At 42.2% G+C, this 25069-nt stretch overlaps 1 protein-coding gene across 1 annotated transcript; it reads right to left on the bottom strand.

The window, feature by feature from the left end:
- Positions 1-991: 991 nt before the first annotated feature.
- On the bottom strand, positions 992-23324 carry LOC131197241 (GDNF-inducible zinc finger protein 1-like). Its single transcript, XM_058181047.1, has 6 exons — positions 23019-23324; positions 18393-19640; positions 7358-7452; positions 4888-5055; positions 3971-4128; positions 992-2926 (listed from the first exon to the last, which is right to left on the bottom strand). Exons 2-6 carry the CDS (start codon positions 19637-19639, stop codon positions 2687-2689), a joined length of 1908 nt encoding a protein of 635 aa, XP_058037030.1. The 5' UTR covers position 19640; positions 23019-23324; the 3' UTR covers positions 992-2686.
- Between the last annotated feature and the right edge of the window lie 1745 nt (positions 23325-25069).

Here is a 25069-nt window from a genome sequence, read left to right as displayed (position 1 = left end):
AGACTACCAGTACTGGCTTGGATACCTTCAAGCATAGCAGCATACCAATGAAAAAGATTATTATTTGATTTTGCTGTTCGTGTAGTCTTACGCTAGCCATTTTCAAAGTGGTCACAGTCTATCTTCTAAAAATAGGGCAGCGGCATCTGGCTTGTCCATGTCCAATTGAGATTATCTTTACATAGCATGGTGGTCAAAGGTGGGTTTCAGCAGGTTCCGACAAATTCTGGAGAACCGGTAGTGGAAATTTTGAGTAGAACCTGTAGTAAAAATTCTGACTGGCTCCACCCCCATCTATTCTCTGCCTCCCAAATCCCAGTTGATCGGGAGGAAATGGGGATTTTGCAGTTACCTTCCCCTGGAGTGGGGTGGGAATGGAGATTTTACAGTATCTTTCCCCTGGAGTGAGGAGGGAATGGAGATTTTACAGTATCCTTCCCCTGCCATGCTCATCAAGCCACGCCCACAAAACCGGTAGCAAATTTTTTTGAAACTCACCATTGATGATGATGATGATAGCTTTTCATCATGTCCGATTTTTAGCAATTCTATGGACTAGCTCCACATTTTCCTGTCTTGTCTGGCTTCTTTCAGTTGTTTTATGCTATGGTTGGTGTTGGCTTTGATGGTATCTAACCACCTACTTTTTGGTGACTTCGTTTTCTTTTACCACTGACCCTTCCAAGCATAGTAATTGTAAACCCTGGCTTCAAATATAGTTGGATTCACTCAATAACCTGGCTAGACTACAATGGGAATGGACGATTTGGACTTGCAACATCAGAGGATAAACTGGCCAACATAAGGCATTCATTGCACGTTGTGTTTTGTTAACCTGAGTTTAACATATGTATATCTCTGCTAAGTCACAAAGAAGTAAACTTCTGTTGGTGTGTTTTGTAAGCAGTCTAAAGGTAATAAACCCTGTAAAAGATTAGAAAAACTTTTCAAACAAGAGAGACAGCAACTGTTTATTGGCTTCACCTGTCCTCATGGGTATGCAAATCACCCAACACAAAAGTAGAATACCAGCAAACTTAAACAAGAGTCAAACATCATGGATATGAACCAACTCCCTCAATCTGTTTACAATGCAAAGTATGTGGAATAGTTGCATGGGAAGCACCAAATTTAGTGCCTTTTTTCACAATTGCCTGCGTTTGTAGGGAGCACAGCAGCCCTAAAAGCAGTATCTCAAAAAATAAAGATCAGAAAGAAACAAATGATTGGATCCCAGTTCTCGCTTTATATAACTACTTATATAACTACTGCTAAATACGGTAGTGTAAGTATTTAGTTATATAAAACACTTTATTATAAATTATCCCATTTTTCTTCTGTATGTTACAACTCTACTATCTAAAGGTGCTCCAATTACATAAGTATCTCTATAAGGAAATCCCCCCCCCAAAAAAAATCTGTATTCATTCTTTGGGTGATCTTTTAAGTTCTACAGAATGCTTGCTCTAGTATTAGAATCTATTTTTCTCTTCATTTTGCTTTTTTTATTTATACAGCACTTCGTAAATACTAACTTATCATGCTTTAATCAGATGCTTCTTCTTTATGGGCTTCTTGTCCTCCAAATCCAGCAAAACATGCCTTAGTCTTATTTTCAAAGGCTTTCACGACCTTGTCCTCTTTTCATTCCAGCACTATATTTTCCAACATACCAAGGTCTCTTATAACTGGAACTTCTATGTCCTTCAGTTTCTTCCATGCACCCTTTTCCCTAATCCTTTTCTCTCAGGCAACATTAATTAGGCAATAGCTGACTATGTAATTCTACAATTACTCAAAAGCAAGTATCATTTACAAATATAATTTAAGAATTACCTTCTATTACTTCTGTAATAGAATAGGTCAGATTACTTCTCTTCCTCTATTATTTTTATTACCTTGAATTTTAGATAATACTTCACCAAGGCTGGTAGAGCAAACTACCATATGTAAACAGTCAATGAACTTCATTTCCCCATGCACTGATATTACTTAGACTGGTAATAAAACATCTTCAGGAAGAGAAGCAGGATTAGAGAAGATGGATTCAACAATTTAATCTGGAGCTATGTATGTTTTCTACTGTTGGATACAGGTTTACATTTTTATTATGTACAAATAAAAGTTAGTAAATAAATGTAACAAAGTTGTTGATTTGTCTTTATTATTGTACTCAAACAAAAAAAAGTCTTCAAAAGATATCAGATTAAGAGATATCAGATTGCCTTTGAATAATTAGGATGTATTATTTTATATAATGGGGGGGTTAGGAAATGAAAAGATTTGGATGAGGTTAATTGGATTAGAAGGGAAAATTTTATGCTATGTTTGGTTTATGTATAACAATACCTTGTGATTGACCCGGGAAGCGGGGGGGGGGTGAAGGGAGGGGGGAAGGGGGTTTTGCGGGGAGGGGGGAGGGGGGGAAAGGGGGAAAAATGTTTTTGTTTGTTAAAACTTTTTCAATAAAAAAAAGAAACAAAAAAAAGTCTTCAAATGAGTAGTAAAATGTTAACATTTACCATTTTAAACTAAGAGAAAGCTCACTTAGAAAACATTCCATATCCAAGCTGACGCCATATCTATTTGTGGATCCTACAGGCATTTGAAATCTTCCTATACAGGGAAAAAATTGAAACAATATGAGAAGTTTATAATATCCATATTGAACTTTAATTGTTAATAGCTATAAAAGCATAAGGGTAGGTTGAGATTCTTTCACATTGCTACTGCCTGGTATCTGTTCTACTTTTTTAACATTTGTGTTTTCTGATGTGTAGCATTTCTCTTGGCAGTCAGGCCAAACTGTAGCAGAATTCTCTTCCATACAAACAGTGGACAAAGTCTCTATTTTGGACCAGTTATGATCCTTTTTGATAGTAAGATCTATTAAGAAACTTCTCCAATGAGCATTCCGATCATGGACCTATGACAGAAGGAAAAAGAAATATTTCATTATTCAAGGTCTCATTTGTCTTGTCAAAAACATATTTAAAAAAACCCATAAATAGTGTCATTAACTTTTAAAAAATGAAATCTGGATAAGTTTCTTATTTATTAATTTATTGATTTTTTAAATGGAGCATTCGCAATTCAGTGATTGAGAACTTACATTCTTTAGCTACAATAAGACAAGTGTATTACCCTTTCTACAGAGTTTTCTCCCCTACATTGAATAGTCTAACCATTATCTTTAAGATATGTGGAACTGTCGGATATGTGGACAAGAGGTGGGTTTCGGCAGGTTCTGACCAGTTCTGGAGAAGTGGTAGTGGAAATTTTGAGTAGTTTGGAGAACTGGTAGTAAAAATTCTCACTGACTCCATCCCCATCTATTGTCTGCCTCCCGAGTCCCAGCTGATGGGGAGGAAATGGGGATTTTGCAATTACCTTTCCCTGGAGTGGGGTGGGAATGGAGATTTTACATTATCCCTCCCCTGCCATGCCCACCAAGCCATGTCTTACCCACCAAGCCACACCCACAGAACCTGTAGTAAAAAATTTTGAAACCCACCACTGGACCAAATCCTAGAATTCCCCAGCTATCATGTTGTCTGGGGAATTCTGGGAGTTGAAGTCCAAACATCTTAAAGTTGCTAAGTTTGAAAAACATTGTTCTAAGCCAAGGTTAGCTTCAAAACTGCTTTGAAACCACAAACGGTGTGGGTGTTGTTGGCCCTTTGTCTCTCCAAAGTTGTGTAGTCTTTGTGCATTACAGAGTTGTAGGTATTATAAGGAAACAGGGGAGAAATCACTGGGGCTTTCTCTGCCCATGCAGAGGTGCCTTTGCTTTTGCCTCCCTAACTCAGCAGCTGTGCCACAATGCACAAAGTGACAGAAGAATGAAAGATGATTGCCATGCCAGGCGTGGCTTAAGAAAACCTTCAGGGAGAGAACTATTTAATGACCTTGGGACATAAATCGACCTATTCCCACAGACAAAATTTATAGCACAAACTACTGAACATACCAATACATGCCTCCTCAGGGTAGACATATCTGTGAAGGTTCTTTCACAAGCCCTGCATTTATATGGCTTTTCACCAGTGTGAATACGCTGGTGACGTCTTAGAGCTCCTTGCTGAGTAAATGTCTTTCCACACTGCTCACAGAAATAAGGAGGAGTCTCTGGAAAGAAAACAAATGTGAAGAAGCAAGCCAATGCTAGTTTACTTCCAATCCTAATGTCACTTTTTAAAACGTATTGTCTATCTTGCTTTTTGACCTTTGTGACCTGCAGAGGTGAAGACAGGCTAGATCATGCTTGCATATATATTGGACTGGCATAGCACTTAGCAATAGTCCAATAATAGTCCAATAAGACTTATATACTGCTTCACAGCCCACTCTAAGCGGTTTACAAAATCAGCATATTGTCCTCAACCATCTGGGTCTTCATTTTACCCACCTCGGAAGGATGGAAGGCTGAATCAACCTTGAGCCGGTGAGAATTGAACTGCCGGCAGAATTAGCCTGCAATTCTGTATTCTAACCACTGCGCCACCCAGAGGTGGGTTCTACTTACCTTTAATGGTCGCAATGGGACCCTGCGCACACATGTGCAGAAACTTCCTGATGACGTCCAGGTCAGTGGGCGGAGCCTTCCGCTGGTTTTGCTACCAGTTCTTGCGAACCGGTCTGAACCGGGGGAAGCCCACCACTGGCGCCACCTCTGCATAGATGCATAGATGTTTGGCTTGCAAGCTAAATTATTTTAAGTGCAATTAATGAACAGAAAGTCATTATTTTTTTAATCAAACAGAAAAACTAGGGGGATCCTAGTTTTCTGTACTTGATACACGTATAGGATTTATGGTAACTGTGAACACCAAACCCCAGAAACCTCTTTTGCATATCCATCTCTCCAATACACAATTTCTTCCATACCTGCATGAACATTACTATGTTGGGCTAATGAAGCTCTCAATCCAAAGGTTTTCCCACACACATCACACTTGTACGGCTTAGCTCCCATGTGGCAACGCTTGTGACATTTTAAATATTCATTGGTAGCAAAATGTTTCCCACACACATCACATCTGAAGAGGCGTTCTCCTGTAAAGGAAATACATGCATACATACACATGTATCTACTGTAGCCATCGCTATATTCTCTTTTATGGTAAGCTACATTATACAGAGGACAGAAAAGGGATAATTGAATGAATAATTTCAATTCCAATGCAGGATCATCCAAACTGAGGATCATCCAGCGGAGATTTTCAAAATAATGTTTTCTCAAGCTTTTCTTAATATATTTCTCTTTTCCTTCCCCATGATTATTAAAAACCTTTCAGAAATAATGCATTTTACTGTTAATACTGAGAACTTGTGAAGCCATGAAGAATCTAAAAATTCTGTCAGTTTGCTGTATCCTGCATGCCCAAGGGCTTATTTGTAACATTATAGACTTGCATATTATACAAGTTGTCCTTGACATACAATTGGTCACTTAGCAACCATTCAAAGCTATGACAGATCCTGAAAAAGCCACTTATGAGACAGATTTGAAGTTCTGACAGCTTGCCCTCCCCCCCCCCATGGTTACGTGATTGCATTTTGGGCTCTTGGCTTGCATACCCCCCCCACCCCCGACTGCAATTTACGACATTTTTGGCCAGTTTCCAGCAATGCCCATTACAGACTAAGGATGTAAAAACCATGCAAAAAAAAAAAAAGATGCAGTCATGTGATGAGCTGCTTTATGACTGGCATGACTTGCGACCATAATTCTGGGCTCAGTTATGGTGGTAAATCAACAACTATCTGTGGTTCTCACTCAGCAACTACAATTTTTTTTTTATTTGCACTTATATCCCGCCCTTCTCCGAAGACTCAGGGCGGCTTACACTGTGTTAAGCAATAGTCTTCATCCATTTGTATATTATATACAAAATCAACTTTTATTGCCCCCAACAATCTGGGTCCTCATTTTACCCACCTTATAAAGGATGGAAGGCTGAGTCAACCTTGGGCCTGGTGGGACTTGAACTTGGAGTAATTGCAAGCAGCTGCTGTTAATAACAGACAGACTTAGTCTGCTGAGCCACCAGAGGCCCTTTGGGACTGGTAACTCTGTTGCTAAGCGCTGTGGTCACTAAATGAAGCATCACAGAACCTGGATGGCTAGGTTTATCATCTCACTTCCCCTTCAGTTGTTAATCACTCTGGTTGTTAAGCAAAAGACATAACTTAAAATTTTATAAAAGCCAGTTGCAAGGTGCGATCACATGATGGGACACTGCAATGGTCAGAAATGTAAAGATTGGTTGCAAAGCTTTTTTGTTTTTTTTTACACCTTATAACTAAAAATGGTCATTAAACAAGGGCTGTCAGTAAGCGAGGACCACCTGGACTCCTCCTGTTTCTTTTTCTTCTATGATACTGAATAAATGTCATCTGAAAACCTTTTCTTTTTTTGCAAACGATTCCTTCGATAAAACAAAAGCATGTGATGGACAGAGGGAGCTTAAGCTTACTCCTCCATTTCTCCTAAAATTCTGCAAAAGGAAAAGGTGATGTTGGGGGGAAGAGTTCAACATTCCTTTTCTCCTGAAGGATCTCTGCAAAGCAGCAAGCTAACAGTATGCAAAGTTGCAGTGTAACCGCTTGAAATTGCAGTAGAAGTGGGCAATCTCCAACCCTTGCCTACATTATATGCAGATTTTTGGAACTGTAGGGAACCTTGCGGTGGTGGCATTCAGCCAATTCGCATCTATTCGGGAGAACCGGCTGTTAACTTTCTAAGCAGTTCGGAGAACCGGTTGTTGGAAGAAATCTTATTTTTGCTTTTTTCCACTTTTCTAGGGCTAATCCTGTAAGGAACGCAGGAGGAAAATATTCTGGTGGTGTTTCTAGCCTAATCTTTATTGCCCTGCTTACAGAAACTGCCTCTCTGGTTAACCCTTATTATATTGTAACAGCTAAGGCAAAGCACCTGTCGACGTGAGTGACATTGAGTTGGCCACGCCCACACAATCATATGACCACCGAGCCACGCCGACCCAACTGGTCATTAGGGCAGAGAACCAGTTGTTAAATTATTTGTATCCCACCACTGGAACCTTGTCATGACCAGCTAGTTAGCAAAAAAAAAAAAACCCACCTAAAACTTTCCATTGAGGAACTGATCCCTGTTTTCCCACTCGTACAAGCAGCAAGAAACCAGGAACGTGTGCACACATGCAGTCAACCCTAAATTATTCTCTATGTGGCTATCAGACAACAGGTTGAATTGCTTGAATCAAGATACCTTACTACTGTAGTGATTTTCTTCTCGTTAAAAGAGAATATGATACCCCTTCTTTGTAAGTAAATTTGGCCTTTTTCATGTTCAGGAAATTAATTTAAGCCTTACCTGTATGTGTCCTCTTATGGCCATTAAGTTTGCCTTTATCAGCAAAAGATGCCCCACACTCCTCACAGATATATGGCTTTTCACCTGTGTGTGACCTGCATTCAGAGGAATATGAAAATGCTGTCCAAGTATTTAAAACCAAATTTCGCTGCAAATTTTGCAAGGGGTTCATCAAGACCTTATATTGCAAACCAAAAGTATGCATGAAAGCAACTCGGTACAAAGAAGCTGCCTCCACTCCACAATTTGGACAAAATAATTTCCCCCCTTTTTTTTCCAGAGGCATATAACAAGGACTTTTAAACTGATGATTGGGAAACTTTGGTTGGAGAAAACACCCCAAAAAAAACCTGAAAAAAGCTTTCATTCCATTTTAACTTATACTAAATTAAAACGAAACTGTATTTTATTGTAGTGAAATATGATTCTAATTAAATCCACAGAGTTTATTCCATTGTCCTCTATGTATTTAATAACTTAGCCTTCTACCATATTAAAAATTACAATTAGGCAGTAACTTTGCAGCAGCCATATCCAGGGCTATAGGAAGTATACTTCTTCATCATGTAACTCTCTTGACTAGGGCAAAATGAAGATAGATGCAATGCTGGAATTGAAATCCTTGACCGACAAAGAGTCCTTATTTTTCTACATGTTTTAAGTCACAGGGTTGTCAAACGCAAGGCATGCGGGCCGGATCGGATCCAGCCAGTTCGCAGGTTCATCCCGGAAAATGTAAGGGGCCAGGCCGCATCGGTTCTGGCCCAGCCTACCCAGTGCGAAGAGGAAATATTGGGCAAGGGTGGCGTCGGTCCGGTCTACTCAGTGTAAAGAGGAAACATGCCAGCAGTTTGGGCAGTGGTGTCTAGCTGGCCATGCCCACCCAGTTGGCCAAAACTAACCAGTGCCCCCCACCCCACCCCCAAAGTCAACTACAGCCTGATGTGGCCCTCAATGAAATTAAGTTTGACATCCCAGTTTTAAGAGCTCATGAGAAGCAACAGAGAAAAATCAGCAATTCAAGGAAATAGTATTCTATTAAAACAGGGGAAAAGAATTGCTGTTCTGGTTCAGATTCAGTTTAATAAGGACTGGCATAGGGCCAGTGGTGAAATGTAAAATTTGTTACTACCGGTTCTGTGGGCATGGCTTGGGGGGTGTAATGTGATTGGGTGGGCGTGGCCAACTTTTTTTTTTACTTTTAAAAGCATTTTTTCTACAACCTCTTCGGCCAAAGCGGTTGTAGAAAAAATGCTTTTAAAAGGCTCCTCTGATGATCCCAGCTGAGTTGCCTGATCGCCAGAGGCTTTTCTTTTCTTTTAAAAGCATTTTTTTGCCTTTAAAAGAAAAAAAAGCTTCTGACGATCAGGCAACTCAGCTGAATCATCAAAGAGTTTTAAAGCATTTTTCTACAACCTCTTCAGTCGAAGAGGTTTTAGAAAAATGCTTTTAAAAGCCATTTGCACATAGTATCTTCCCAAATGAGAGCCATCAGCCTGATTTTGCCCAATAACTTTGTCCCAAGCTCTCAAAATAAGGAGTTTCAAAATCTTTAGCCCTATTTATTCAGGCTGCTCTGAAAATTACAAATGGAGTTTCCAGGAACCACAGCTGTTGTTATGTATTCATGTTTGTACCTTTAAATATTTGAGCGGGAAATCAGCACGTTGCTGATTGGTGAAACCTCAACAGAACTGTATAAAAGGAGGTTTTCCCCAGCCTGTTGCTGGGTTCACCCTATATTAAAGAGCTGTTGTCACTACCCTGGTCTCCAGCCTCGTTACTTCCAGAACTTAACATTGGCGGCGAGGTGGGATCTCGAGGCTAAGGAGAACCAGAACCGAGCTGAAGCACGATGGGCCGAACCCAGCAAACCCAGGGCAGAAAAGCGGAGATGGCCAGTTACACTCCGCCCGCACCGTTTGACCCGGCTAAGAGAAATGGGAGCGTATATGACCCGTTTGAAAGCTTTCTAAAGCCAACGAACTGCGGAGTTCAGATAAGTCATTTTGTGGACTTTCTCATGTTGAATATAATTTGTTTTGTTTTGTTTTGTTTTGTTTTGTTTTGTTTTGTTTTGTTTTGTTTTGTTTTGTTTTGTTTTGTTTTGTTTTGTTTTGTTTTGTTTTGTTTTGTTTTGTTTTGTTTTGTTTTTTGTTTTGTTTTGTTTTGTTTTGTTTTGTTTTGTTTTGTTTTGTTTTGTTTTGTTTTGTTTTGTTTTGTTTTGTTTTGTTTTGTTTTGTTTTGTTTTGTTTTGTTTTGTTTTGTTTTGTTTTGTTTTGTTTTGTTTTGTTTTGTTTTGTTTTGTTTTGTTTTGTTTTGTTTTGTTTTGTTTTGTTTTGTTTTGTTTTGTTTTGTTTTGTTTTGTTTTGTTTTGTTTTGTTTTGTTTTGTTTTGTTGACTTTGCAATTTACGTCCCATTCGGGGTCTTCTGTATCGTGATCATTTGAGTCCTCATTGTGATCATCATCTGAAGAGAAAGACTCATTGTCTTTATTGCTATATACACTTGCTTCACAAACTCTTTCTCCATTTCCTTTCCCATCCACAGGCCTTTGTCTACAAGTTTCCCACTTTTTAGTATTATTTTCAGTACCTAGTTCCAGCTTCTTGTTTGGTTGGTTGTCAGATTGTGCTTCCTCTGGAAGAGATCTACCAGATTCTCCCTCAGGCTCCTGAGTAGCTTTGCCAAGTCTTTCCTTTTGCAGATCATTATTTGGTACCTTGAGTTGTGTTTTGTTACTCCTGTTGATTCTATTATCTATCACATCTACTTTTTTTGCTGGTGGAACTATTTTCCAGTAAGCTGGCATGCATTTCCCCTCTTTCTTGGATTCGTGTATCTTTCTATTGGAGAAAAAAGAATTTATAGATAGGGAAATGGTACTTTGAGCCTTACAGAAACTTTTAAAAGCCATTTGCACATAGTATCTTCCCAAATGAGAGCCATCAGCCTGATTTTGCCCAATAACTTTGTCCCAAGCTCTCAAAATAAGGAGTTTCAAAATCTTTAGCCTTATCTATTCAGGCTGCTCTGAAAATTACAAATGGAGTTTCTAGGAACCACAGCTGTTGTTATGTATTCATGTTTGTACCTTTAAATATTTGAGCGGGAAATCAGCACGTTGCTGATTGGTCGAAGCCTCCACCAGAACTGTATAAAAGGAGAGGTTTTTCCCCCAGCCTGTTGCTGGGTTCACCCTATATTAAAGAGCTGTTGTCACTACCCTGGTCTCCAGCCTCGTTACTTCCAGAACTTAACATTGGCGACGAGGATGGGATCTCGAGGCTAAGGAGAACCAGAACCGAGCTGAAGCACGATAGACCCGAACCCAGCAAACCCAGGGCAGAAAAGCGGAGATGGCCAGTTACACTCCGCCCGCACCGTTTGACCCGGCTAAAGAGAAATGGGGAACGTATATGACCCGTTTCGAAAGCTTTCTAGAAGCCAACGAACTGCACGGAGTTCCAGATAACCGAAGAGGGCTTATTTCCTAAGCCACTGTGGTCGGAGGTCATCGACATCGCGGAAGCCCTGGCAGAGCCAACGCCGTTGCAGTCGGTGTCGTGGCCAACTCTACAGACTTTACTAAGAAACCACGCCGCTGCGCCGTCCAAATACGTGCGGCGGTTTGAATTCGGAGGCGAAGGCAGATGGAGGCGAATCCATGGCGACTACATGGCGCCCTAAGAAGGCGTCAAGGACTGCGGATACCGTGACCTGGGCGAGGTGCTCTCGAGCAACTCATCCGAGGTCAAAGACATCCGATTGCGGCGGCGGCTGCTGGCAAAGAGCAACCTCACGCTAGCCAACGCTCTGGGCGAAGCCAGAGCACATGAAATGTCATCCCAAGCGGCAGAGACGCTGCAGAAGCCGGTCCCACAAAGGCGGCGCGAAGGCAACTCCGGTGCACCAGGAGGAGGTTCAGACCGAATCCGGCGGTGAAGGCGAGGAAGGGTCTGCCGCACCGAGAAACGCGACAAAGGGGACCGAGGCGAATCACGGAAGCTGCGGGGTCAACACCAGCGCCAACGCTGCAAGTTTAAAGACGCGACATGTCGGCGGTGTGGGAAGAAAGGGCACCTAGCTCAAGTTTGTCGAGCGGCCCAACCTTCCGCCGAAAATTCAAATCGGCCAATCAGGCGCGGAATCGGCAAGGCGGCCCGCGATTGGCTCAAACAAAAAGGCGCGGATTCCAACCAAACAACTGTGGTCATAGGCGCGCCTCGACCAAAGTGGAAGAAGATCTTCACCAAGCCAAAAATAGAGAGTACGGTGCCGGCTTGAAGTAGACACGGGATCAGCGATCACCATCATGTCCTGGGACACTTTGGCGAAGTCGCTGCCGTCCGTCGCGGCGCCACCTGCAAGCACAACGGCTACGAGTGCACGACTACCAGGGAATCGCATCCCTGTTCGAGGACCACCTCCGTCCGAGTCGAGTACGGTCCACATAAAAGACCCTGCCCATCACGATCGTCGAAGGAACTCTGCCCAGTCTGTTGGGACTAGACTGGTTTCGTGCCCTGGGCATGGGAGTGACTGGCATCTACAAGTGACTGTAACCTGAAAGACATTCTCTTTAACGAGTTCGAAGATGTCTTCAAGGACTGCCTGGGCAAGTACAAGGGACCCCTATTTCCTTCAACTTAGACCCCAGGTAGCCCCATTAGGCTTAAGGCGAGGAGAGTCCTTTGCCCTAAAACCAAAAATCGATAAGGAGCTGGATAAGCTCATTAATCAGGGATTTTGGTGCCAGTCGATCACGCAAAGTGGGAGACGCCAATCGTCACCCCATAAAACCGGACGGGTCAATTAGAATTTGCGCTGACTACAAGGCGACGCTTAACAAAGCCTTACAGAAAAGCGCTTACCGGTTCCGTGGTGCAACACTTATTGCACTCTTTGGGGCAAGGGCAAGTCTTTGCAAAGTTAGACTTGGCCCAAGCCTACCAACAACTGCCAGTAGGCGCCCGCTGGCGAAGCCCAAGCGATTGTGACGCACAGGGGGCCTTCAAGTGCACCGATTGCAATTTGGGGTCAGTGTGGCACCAGGGCTGTTCAAAACCTGATGGAACGACTACTGCAGGGGCTCCCAGGGTAGTTCCCTACTTGATGATGTCCTAATTTCAGGGAAAACATGGAGGAATTGGGGAGGCGGTTAAGAAAGGTCTTGAGCATTTTCCGGACAGCGGATTAAAAGTCAAGACAAACAAATGCCAGATAGGGGTCGAATCCGTCGATTTCTTGGGCTACGGATAGACAAGAAGAATTCACCCTACTGAGAGCAAGGTTAAGGCAATTAGGAAGGCTCCAGCGCCCAAAAACAAAGCAGAGCTGCAGGCATTCCTGGGATTGGTTAATTTTACGCGGTCTTTTAAAGAACAAAGCAACCGTTCTTGGAACCGCTGCATAGGCTCTTAGGAAAAATACTGTTTGGTCTTGGGAAAGTCAGAAAATAGGGCTTTTGAAGCAGTAAAGAACCTGCTCTCAAGTGATAGCCTGCTCATCCAATATCACGACTCATTACCCCTAGTGCTGGTTTGCGATGCCTCCCCTTATGGGGTGGGGGCTGTACTCAGCCATAGACTTCCAAACGGCACAGAAGCCCCCATAGCGTTCTACTCTAGAACGATGTCCTCCCCAGAGAGGAACTACAGCCAATTAGACAAAGAAGCACTAGCCATTGTGTCAGGGGTCAAAAAATTCCACGAGTATGTCTTTGGGCGGAATTTTGAAATCGTGACTGACCACAGACCGCTACTAGGGATACTGGCTGGCGACCGCCCAACGCCTGTGGCACTTTCGCCACGCTTGACCCGTTGGACTATATTCTTAGCCGCTTACTCCTACAAGCTGCAGCATCGACCAGGAAAAGAAGTGGGGCATGCAGACGCGTTAAGCCGATGCCCACTACCAGGGGCGACCGAAGACCCCACTCCGGGGACGCCCATCCTACTTATTGACTCGTTGGACTCTGGCCCAGTCACATCTAAGGAAGTGGCTCGGGCATCATACCGGGACATTGTGTTAAGGACTGTACTCGGTTGGGTACAGAGAGGGTGGCCCGCTGCGCCGGGCGAACGGTTCAAAGAATTTGTTAAAAAACGAGATGAGCTCTCGGCTCAAGGGGGGTGCCTGTTATGGGGTGATCGTGTAATAATTCCTGATAAGTTAAGGGGAAAGGTATTGGACCTCCTCCACGAGGGTCACCCAGGGATCGTAAGGATGAAGGGTTAGCTAGAAGCTATGTGGTGGCCACTCATGGGCGCAGAGATTGCTGAGAGGGTAGGAAATGCCAAGCTTGCCAAGAGTCAGACCTCTACCCCCAACAGCCCCAGTCAGAGAATGGGAAAAGCCCCAAGGGCCCTGGTCAAGAATCCACATTGACTTTGCTGGCCCTTTTCACGGCCAAACATTCCTAGTGGTTGTGGATGCATTTTCTAAATGGTTGGAGATCATAATCATGAAATCCACTACGGCCGAAGCAGTAATCGCAACCCTCGCCACCTATTCGCAACTCACGGGTTGCGGACACTCTGGTGTCCGACAATGAGCCCAATTCACGGCAGCCCAGTTTGAAGAATACCTGGCAGAGGAAGGCATCCGACATGCCCTCTCTGCGCCTTTCCACCCTGCGTCGAATGGCCTTGCAGGCGTTCCGTCCGGGCGCTAAGGAGGCGTGTCAGGCTCAAGCCAGGTGACTGGCAAACAAAATAGACTTTCCTAGCCGTCCAGCACAGAACCCCAAGCACGGCCACGGGAAAAGCCCAGCCGAATTGCTAATGGGACGGAAACTCCGGTGCCCACTTGACCGTTTGAACCCCATTACACACCCGAGGGTTACAAGGGGAACTAGAAAAGACAAGGAAATGAGCATAGGCGACGGGTGTGGGCCGAAACTATGGGGCGGCCCTAGTTGGTTCGCAGGACAAATAATAAAGATAACCGGCCCAAAATCGTCGTGGTAGAGCTACCAGACAACCGAGTGTGGGCGCCACATAGATCAGTTAAGGAAGCGAATAACTGATCAAACCGAACCAAATGAAACAGATCATGACCAATACCAATTTGAATCCACAGCTGACAATGACCGGGGGCGCAAGACTTAGCTGAGGTCCCAGAGTTCCAGCGACGCCATCAGGTCCCGAGGAAGCAGCAGGAAAGTTCCAAAATTAATCCAAGGCGGATGGCCAAGAAAAGAGTCGGCCAATAATCCGGAGCCCGTTGGCCCAGAGAAAGAGCTGGGAGGAAAACAGCCCCTCCGACCAGCTCAAAACACCACCCAGAACTGAACCGCGCAGGTCAGAAAGAACTAGGAGACGCCCAGGTTATTTGCGTGACTACGTCGAAAAATAACATGTAAATAAATATGTAAATAGAGGCAAAGTGTTTTCTGGGAGGGGAGGAGTGTTATGTATTCATGTTTGTACCTTTAAATATTTGAGCGGGAAATCAGCACGTTGCTGATTGGTCGAAGCCTCCACCAGAACTGTATAAAAGGAGAGGTTTTTCCCCCAGCCTGTTGCTGGGTTCACCCTATATTAAAGAGCTGTTGTCACTACCCTGGTCTCCAGCCTCGTTACTTCCCGGACCCAACAGCTGTCATATAGGTTTCCCCTCTCTGTCATATAGCAGGGTGCAGAAACCACATTGACTGGATTCAGTCAACAGAGGAAACCAAAACTGGACTTCTGGTGGGAATTACCGAAATTTTCGCTCCATAAGATGTACTTTTTTTTCTCCCCAAAATGGGTTGAAATATTGGTGTGACTTATGGAGCAAATATGGGCGATAGGCAACAGCGGTGAATGGCGGCAGTGATCCCCGCCACCTGAAACAGCTGATCAGTGGTATTCCCGGAGGCCGATGCAACCGCCAATCAGCTGCTCAGCGGCAAAAGCTCCAGCGGTCCCCAGCAGAGGCAGCAGACACAGAGGAGGCAGTTCTAGTCAAACAGCCCACTGATCGGCAGGGCCAAGGGAGGCTGGGATCCAGCCATCGCTCAGCTGATGAGCCACCTGCTGAAACTGACTAGGCTGTTTGCTGTAAGGATGCTAGTCAGATGGATGCTAGGAATCAGAGGCAGATTTTTTTTTCTTGTTTTCATCCTCTAAACCTAGGTGTGTCTTATGGTCAGGAGCATCTTATGGAACAAAAAATATGGTAATGGCAAGTTGATACTCTCCAGGTGTGGAGAACCATCACAGATGAATAAATGCCAGCTGGGACAGTTGAGAATAGATTCCGGTCACTGCAATCTTCCTGGATTAAAGGAAGATTTAGTGATCAACCACATGTACTCTGTTTCTTCTGAGATATTGCAAAAACTGGAAGTTTTTTACATCTGGCTCAGGGGTTGAGCTGATGAGAGATCTGGACCTCCATCTATGCTCCTAACTACAGTGGAGCCAAATGGACATTACATGCTTTCTCCCCACCCCCATCCACTTATTAATCACTTTGGAAAGTAATTAATTATAGATGAAAAGAGATTTTGTTTCTGCAACAGAGATAATACTCCTTATGGTAAGTTGAATCTTTTTGAGATCACAAAAAACAACACAAGATTGATTTAATAGCTCAGCTAAGATAAGAATGTTTTAAAAAACAGTTAAAGGGGACAGTCTTTTTTCCTCTATTTTTTTAATTTTATTTTTTGATGAAAGTGCTTTGCTACAATTTTTCATTAAGCCAGCTAATAAGATCAGCCTGGCATGGGAATGTTACTAGTTATTTTTAAAGAATTTAAGTGATGGGTGCTCAGATGCCATGGAAATCTGAGCTTTGCTGTGGTGAAGGTTACTGAAAGGGACTAAAAGTGAGAGGAAAACAAAAAACAGGCAGGAGCTTATCTTTTTTATTCTGCTGATGTAGGACTTCTTGTTTTGTTGTACTAAAAATGAAGATAGAGATTAAATGAAGTATTGTTACAGGAGGATGAAGTTGTTCAGGATTGTAAAAAGAAATTGAAGGATTTTTTGGAAAATAATTTAAATAAAGGAGCTAACAAGAGGATAGTTTGGGATGCCAGCAAAGAGGTTATTGGAAGAAAAATCCAGTCCGGTTCCAATCCGGGAGAAAAACGTTGGAAATAAAATGGAGGCTGGCTGCAGGAAAAGAAGGACTCTATTTGGATGCCCAGAAAGTTCAGTGATAACATCATGTTTCTGGGGTGGCTGACAAAATGAGGTTGGGATAGGTGGGTTTTTATATATTCTTTGGGGCTTTCCTGTGTAAGAATGTGTCCTTTAATATTTTAATGGCTGTTGCCAGATTCCTATGGAGTCATATAAAGCAGGGGTCTCCGACCTTGGCAACTTTAAGACTTGTGGACTTCAACTCCCAGAATTCCTCAGCCAGCTTTGCTGGCTGAAGTATTCTGGGAGTTGAAGTCCACAAGTCTTAAAGTTGCCAAGGTCGGAGACCCCTGATGTAGAGGGTCATGGCTGGCTCTATAAGTAAAATGGGAAATGCAAATCCTAGGTATTTGAGCTAATCTTGTCAGCTCTGGCTTGCCTAAACATGTTGCTTATTTGGAGTCTCTTTACTTATGAATAGATTAGCCCACTCTTTCTGAATGATACAAAAATCTCCATTCCAAAAGAACAGCCTGCTTGAGGCTGTTTTCCTATGGCAGGGAGACTGGGGCTGCTTTCTGCCTTTGTTAAGACCATGTTTCTCCTCTTCTCCTTTAGGGGAAATATAATATTCTGCCTCTATTAATATTCCCCAAAATATTTCATTCTGGGGGGGGGGCTTCCGTTAACATTATACTATATGATATAATATAAACGCTGCAGAACATGTAGAGGTTGTATTAAGAAAGCAAAGCAAAGCACATCATAGTTGGGCCGTGTTGTATAATCATCAAAGTGGCCACCACATTTTTTAGGGGGCTGCACTGAATTGTGGCCATCATGGTAGCCACTTCCAGGATTGAGTCGCACAGCCCAACAACAAAGCGGCTTGCTTTGGTTCCCAAACCTGCGCTCCAGAGATCTTCAAAAGGTAACAGTGTGATGGGTGAGGAGGAGGGTGTAGGGCCCAGTGGGACGAATGAGGGGGAAGTTACCACAGCAGCCAAAATTTTGAGACTGGTTCGTAAATAACTTTGGGGTGTGGGGGGGGTCCGCTGTAACTTTGAACAGTTGCAAAGTGACTGGTTGTAGGTTGGGGATTAGTTGTATTTTATGTTCTAGCCTCAAGGAGAATTTTTATAAAATGAGATATCATTATAGACAGAAACTTCTAGAATATATAAAAGTACTTTGAATCTCCGCTGGAAATGTAAACACATTGAAGGGATATTTTACCATATTTGGTGGACACGCAAAAAGTTAAAACAAATGGCTATAATAAATACATGCATTAATCCAGAAGGTGTTAAAGGTTAAAGTACAATTGAAATCAGAGATTTTTCTTTTGGGACTAATGGACAGGAAAAAACCCCCAACCCCATGGAACTTTTGTTTTTATATAGGATACCTGCAACAAGACTCTTTTGTGCTCAGAAATGGAAAAATTTGACATTACCCACAATGAAGTAGTGGTTAGTGAATATGATGGAACTTGTAGAGGTGGCTAAATTAACTTCTTTGATTACAAAAAAATCAGTATCTGAATTTATGTCTGATGAGAAACTGCTTATAGACTTTTTGCATGAAATGGAAAAGATTACTCATGATTTCTGGTTTTTATGGTTAGAAAAAACTGGATAACAGAAAAAAGTGAGTTTTGTAAGAGTAAGAGCCAATATTGTAATTCTACTTATATTTACTGTATGGAAGGTTTTTCTACTTCTTTTTACATTTTTTTCTTTTCTATTTCTTCTTTCTTTGCTTCCTAATACTCTTCCTTACTTCCTTAGTCTTCCTACAAGTAACTTTGTTACTCTGGGTTAGTTTTTATGTTATCAATTTTTAATAAAATTTACACCAAAAAAATCCACAGTAAACCAAAATCACAACAGCTCTACTATGACCAATCCTAATGTAGGAACTCTGCTACTACATCAATGCTAAAAAAACTTACCTTACGTGAGTATTAAAGGCTGACCTCTGAGCAAAACTGGCTGGGCAACACTGACACTTATAAGGCTTCTCTCCTGTGTGGGTTCGTATGTGAACTGTCAGGCCACACTTGGAGCTGATGACTTTGTCACAGTAGGGGCATTTTTGAGGATGCTGCTTCTTTTCATGAATCATGCGGATATGAGCATCAATATCCTTCTGGCGCTGAAACTTTTTGTCACACAACAAACAAGGGAAGGTCCGCTGTCGGCTGTGGACAGTGAGCCTGTGTTGCCTTAGGCTGTGACCATTGGGAAAGAGTTGGCTACATATACTGCAGCTATACTTAATTCCCAAGCTTGTGCTATGCTCCAGATCAATATGTGATTGGTACTGCTCAGCAAAATGGAATAAATGATTACACTTGTCACAGGCATATGATCTTGGCAAGGCTTTTGATATACTGCGGGTTGACTTTCTGAGTTTGGCCTTAGAAAGCGTCAAACTACTGTCATCGTTTTGGTCAGGCAATATCCTGCTTAAAGCGATGTGGGCTTCCTTCAAGTCCTCCTCATTTATTGAAGGACAGTCAGTCACACTGATATGCTCAGACGTCGTTGCTGACTCATCTTTGGAATTACAACTCGCAATCCTGTCTTCATTAGGGTTTAGATGTTTATTTTTAATATCATCAAAATTGGTGGTTGGTTTTGGATGGTTTGTTCTTTTCCCCAAATGATTCTTCTTCATCAGTGCAGCAGCCAAAACATGAGATAAATCATGCTGTGCTTTTTCTCCTTCAAGTTCTGTTTGATTCCCAGGCAATCTAACACCTTTGTTTTTTTCCAAATGAACATTTGGTTCCAAGTTTCCACCTACAACCTTCATTTCTTCAAAAATTTCAAGCAGATCTTGGCATTCAAATCTTTTAGCGAGCTCCTTGATCTGGTGCAGTCTGTCTACTTCAATTTCTAACTCTGCAGTGTAGACAAACTTCAGGAAGGAGACAAAGTCTTCAGCCTGAATATCCTGGAGGATCACTGCGCAGCTTTTGACGTTATTCATTTCATTATTGAGAAAAAGGCTTTTAAAGTAATTGCTAGAAGCTGCTAAAACAGCTTTGTGGACGTAAAATTCTTGTTGGATACCCAGCTGGTTTGTGTATATTGTAACATCACAAAAATGTCCAAATTGATAGAGAGAATGTAATGCTCTCAGGAGGTTGGAGGCAGCAACACTGGATTTCATTAAAATTTTCTTTTTTTCCATCCTATTAAACGGAAATACAGTTGACAACATCAGCTTGCATAAATTAAATTACCCTTCTAATCCAAATCAGTTTTAATGTCAGATCTTTCATATTCTCACTAAGGACTTATACAAATTTTTAGTTATTTAAAATTCTTACAATCACTGGCCAGATAGATGATGGTAGATTAACTGAGAAAAATTATCATTTAATTCAAAAGCTACAATACAGGGGTGAAATGCTACCGGTTTGGGCTGGTTCACCTGAACCAGTAGTAAAAAATGCTACTGGTTTGCCGAATCAGTAGTAATAAATGTAAAAAAAAAAAAGTTTCAATGATCAGCTGAGCAACGCGCAATCATCGGAACTTTTTTTAAAAAACCTTTTTAGCATTTTTTTTACTACTGGTTCTTCAGAACTACTAAACTACTTCAAAACCAGTAGTTAAAAAGGCTTTAAAAAGTAAAAAAAAAAAAGTTCCGACAATCATGCATCGCTCAGTTCATTATCGGAACTTTTTTTTTTTTACTTTTTAAGAAATTTTTTTACTACCGGTTTAGGTGAATAGGTAGTAAAAAATGCTTTAAAAAAGTAAAAAAAAAGGCTCCGACACTCACAGTTGTGCAGTGCGATCACCGGAGCCTTTTTTTTTTTTTTTTTACTTTTTTAAAGCATTTTTTTACTACCTATTTGCCTGAGCCGGTAGTAAAAAATGCTTTTAAAAAGTTTTTTAAAAAGTTCCCACACGTGCCACAGCTGGTCACCCCCTCCCACGCTGTTCTACTTACCTTCCAAAGCCTCCTTTTGATGCACACTGCGTGTGCGCATGCACAACTCACGTTTGGTGCGCACACGTAGCACGCATTTGGGGCATGGCACGCATGCATAGCCAGCAAACCGATAGTAAACCGGTTCAGATTTCACCACTGCTACAATACCATCTAAGCTTACTTAAGGTTGCATTATATTCTAGCCTCTGTCCTGTACAATTGTGAATTGTGTAAAGCTGAAAGGATGACTTTTTGACAACCAGCATATAAAAAACAGAAACACGAAGCATACATAAATCAAATTCTTCTACACTAGTGTAAAATTTTATAAAAAATTACGTTTATGTATAAAAGCATCCAACTTGGGAAAGGAGGAAGCTTCTTTGATTAACCCAATGACACAAGAATAGATCTAACTCCGTCAGAGGTCTAATTCATACATTCTTAATGCTCAGTTCAGTAGATTTATAGTAAATGGCAGTTCATTCCAGAGCCTGTACCACTCCCAATGGAATTAATACTGCTCCCTCAGAAATTTTCAGGTACAAATATGTAGAAAAAGACACAAAAAATACAAAATCAGACTTTTGCCCCAACCCCAGTCTTTCTACTTGAAATTGTTTTTATTTAAATGAAAGAATATTCAAAAATACAAACGGCCTGTTGTAATGCAACTCAGCAAAATCTTCATCTGAACGAATGCATTAAATGGATCAGACAATATGCAGGGCTGGTTGATAGATAATTAACAGGGCCAGTTCTCTTGATCTATTTCTAGGAAAATTACACATTTGCCCTTGCTTCCCAGAAGAGAAAGGACCGACAGAGAATGATCAAAAAGAGGCATTACTATCCTACAATCATCCACATAAGAGACCACACATTCTGTCAATTGTAGCAGCAGGGGAATGCATTAATCTGTTGAACTATAATCTCCAAGGGCATTATGTTGGGTAAAGGTATAATACAGCAGTAATGGCAATTGGACAGGTTGAGGTTCAAGGCATCATTCAACAGGGCTTCCTTTGGATCTTTACCTTCCCTTAGTCCAGACTATCTCACAAGGGGATTGTGAGGATAACTATAGTGGAGAACTTCATGTAAGCCTTGACGGTTGACTTCTCAGAAAAACTGAGGGCCATAAATGCTATGATTTCTAAAGATTGCCCAAGATGTAAAGAGAAGTTTTATTTCTTAATCTTGCAAGAAGTTAAATCTTTACCAATACGGAAAGAGAACCAGGATTAATGAAACAAAAGCAGTACTCCATGTAGTACTTATGTTAAGGCAGGGGTGTCAAACGCGTGTCATCACAGTGGTATCATGTGACGTACTGAGACATTTTCCCCCTTCGCTAAACCTGGTGTGGGCATGGCCTGCGTGTGACGCATCCGGCCAATGGGCCGGGAGTTTGACAGCCCTGTGTTAAGGAAGGTTCAAGGAAGTGATCCACTAACCATACCCTCCAGGTATTTCCCCTGCTTCCCGCTGACAGAGGATAATGGCGTTACAATACAGGCAAGTCCTCAACTTACGACCACAATTGAGCCCAGAATTTATGTTGCTAAGTGAGAAATTTGTTCAGTGAGTTTTGCTGCATTTTATGTCTTTTCTTGCCACATTTGTTAAGTGAATCTATGCAGTTGTTAAATTAGTGACGCAGTTGTTAAGCGAATCTGGCTTCCCCATCGACTTTGCTTGTCAGAAGGTCACAAAAGGGGGATCACATAACCTCGAAACACTGTAACCGTCATAAATATGAACCAGTTATCAAGCACCTGAATGCAAATCACGTGACCATGGGGGAGCCTGCAACGGTCCTAAGTGTGAAAAATGGTCATAACTCATTTTTTTCAGTGCTGTGGTAACGTTGAACGGTCACTAAATGAGCTGTTTGTTGTAAATCAAGGATTACCTGTATTGTATAGTTCTGGAAACTCATTGGAAAGAAGCAAGTTGGGGAAAGCTGCCTGGCTTTTACTTGTCACCCAAAGAAGTCTCCACGGTCAACCACAAGGCTGATTGCATTAGGACCAGCCAGAGTTTCAGATGGTTAAAAAGGTCCTGCAGCAGCCTTGAGTGACAAGACCTATTTCTAGGCAGTACATAGCCTCTTGCCCGGTTGCGGACAAACAAAGAGGCTGTAGCCCAGAGGCGGGTTTCAGCAGGTTCTGGCCAGTTCTGAAGGACCGGTAGTGGAAATTTTGAGCAGTTAGGAGAACCGGCAAATACCGCCTCTGACTGGCCCCACCTCCATCTATTCTCTGCCTCCCGAGTCCCAGCTGATTGAGAGGAAATGGGGATTTTGCAGTAACCTTCCCCTGGAGTGGGGAGGGAATGGAGATTTTACAGTATCCTTCCCCTGGAGTAGGGTGGGAATGGAGATTTCGGAATATCCTTCCCCCTGGAGTGGGAAGGGAATGGAGATTTTGCAATATCCTTCCCCTGCCACATCCACCAAGCCATACCCACCAAGCCACGCCACGCCCACCAAGCCACGCCCACAGAACCGGTAGTAAAAAAAATTGAATCCCACCACTGCTGTATCCCATCTTCCCACCCAGCCTGTTTGGCACAAACATCAATCGGAACGATGCTCCGGGGCGCCTTCCCGGGAGGTTCGACTGACCTGCTCAAAATGGGGGGAGCGCGTCGAAACGGGGAGAAAAAGCCGAATTCTCGCGCGGGCGTGTACTTAAGCCTCAGCTGTCAAAGCGACTTCGGCGGCCACCATAGAGGCGCAGCCCCGGGACCGAGAGTCTACCCAAGGAATAAGGGAAGGCGTGCTTGGGAATTTGGAGCACGTCCCCCTCCTCGCCCGTCATCGATGGTATGCCATTGAGTCGCAGCGGTCCGCCATCTTTCCGGTGGGCAAGGAAGCCTCAGAAGCCATCTTTTAGCGCGAAACACGCTAGACTTGGTGCGCTCGCGCCACCTGCTGGAGAAAGGAAGAGTTTAGGAAGAGCGGTGCATTCTTTTGGAGGCTCGCGTCCGCGCTGTGTCGTCTTTCGCTTTGTAGCGTTGTTTTCCCAGTTTTTCCGAAGCTTATGGAAAAGATCGGTGAGAGAGACAGACAGACAGACAGGCAGACACAGAGAGAAATAGCGAATAAGCAAGCAGCGTTTGGGTCACACTGGGATGCACCGAGATTTATCCCCACCTAAAGTAAATTTCTGCTTCCTTGCGAAAGCTTCTTTGTTTCATCTTTGTGTATAGAGAAATAGCGGTAAGCCACATGTCTTATAGTTTTGCCCATGTCTCCTCTGGTGTAAATCCTGCTGGATTGGATGGCCCATACTTTTGCATTTCTGTGCTTTTAAGATTTCTGCCGTATCGCTGTCAAAATGTTGTTTCTGCCATTAATGGGGTGGCAAATTAAAAGTAAGATTCCACAGGATTTCCTACAAAAAAAAAAAAGAAAAGAAAAGAAAGGAAAAGGGGAAAAAAAACAGTTAAGTAGTTTGAAAAGAAAGTTGGATAGTTCCATCCTGATTGTGTCCATAAAAAATTAGTACGATGTCCTCATACAAAACGTCCAATAGTGTATTTCTGTTCCAAAATCTGATGCAAATATTTCAGTGTTGTAATTCACATGTCATCATGTTCCTTCTCTGTATTTGTTCTTCAAAAGAAAGACTGAAATTGAAGCAGAGAATGGTGATAGGGGAAGGACCCAAACTTTTAGCAATAACACAAGCACTTAGACCTACATATCACTTTAAGTGCTTTACAGCCCTCTCTAAGCAGTTTACAGAATCAACATTTTCCCCTCAACACTCTGGGTCCTCATTTTACGACCTCAGAAGGATGGAAGGCTGAGTCAACTCCATTGTAACCACTGCTGCACCATGGTTCTTTTAATTAATAATACAGAAACCTTGAAAAGACTTTGTAACAAAAAGGCCTGTTATGTTTACCCTATTACTATAATTCATCCCGAATCATCCAACCATGGTTGTTCCAAAATAATAATGAGAACAGGCTTTATATCACTGCAGTGATGACTGGATGATGGTGAGAAGATACATTAAATCATGGATTATGAAAAAGCCATATGGCTAGCAAGCTATGAGAATCTAGCTGTTACGGCTTATAAATTAGGATTTAGTATGTTTTGTGATCACAGCCTATGTTGCGTTTTATTATGTTAGCCAGCTGGTGAAGCTAAGCAGTTTTAAACATTGATTGGTGAAATTCATACCCATCATTACTTGATCACAGTTTACTGAATCAATCAAATTTTGCTTTGAATGAATTGTGAAGTTTGTTAAATAAACATTGTGTATAAACCACAGTTGGCTACACACACACACACACACACACACACACACACACACACACACGTTTACCGATAGTATCAGGGTTTATATAATATAATAAGATTTAGGTACCTATGGGCACTACTGCCCCAGTAACTTCTCTTGGTGTCCATGACCTGTCTGAATTTATTTTTAAATTATTCTAGTTTAAAAAAAATAATTAAAAGATGCATGTGAAACTAGTGTTCTGCAAAATAAAGCACAGCTTCCAATTATCCTAGTGCCCAAAATGTTTTTGATTGCATGTATTCCCTGAAATATTTTTTATAAATAAATATTATGGTGAGTTTTAAGTTTAGCTTTACATTTATGTGTACCCCAAAAAATGAAAGCCAGACCTGCTGAGAAACTCACCAGTTTG

Source organism: Ahaetulla prasina, chromosome 1 (genome assembly GCF_028640845.1).
Source record: "Ahaetulla prasina isolate Xishuangbanna chromosome 1, ASM2864084v1, whole genome shotgun sequence".
In the NCBI taxonomy this organism is placed as follows: Eukaryota; Metazoa; Chordata; class Lepidosauria; order Squamata; family Colubridae; genus Ahaetulla; species Ahaetulla prasina.
The sequence above is the reverse complement of the archived record's forward strand: the minus strand, read 5'-3'. Positions and strand labels throughout refer to the sequence as shown.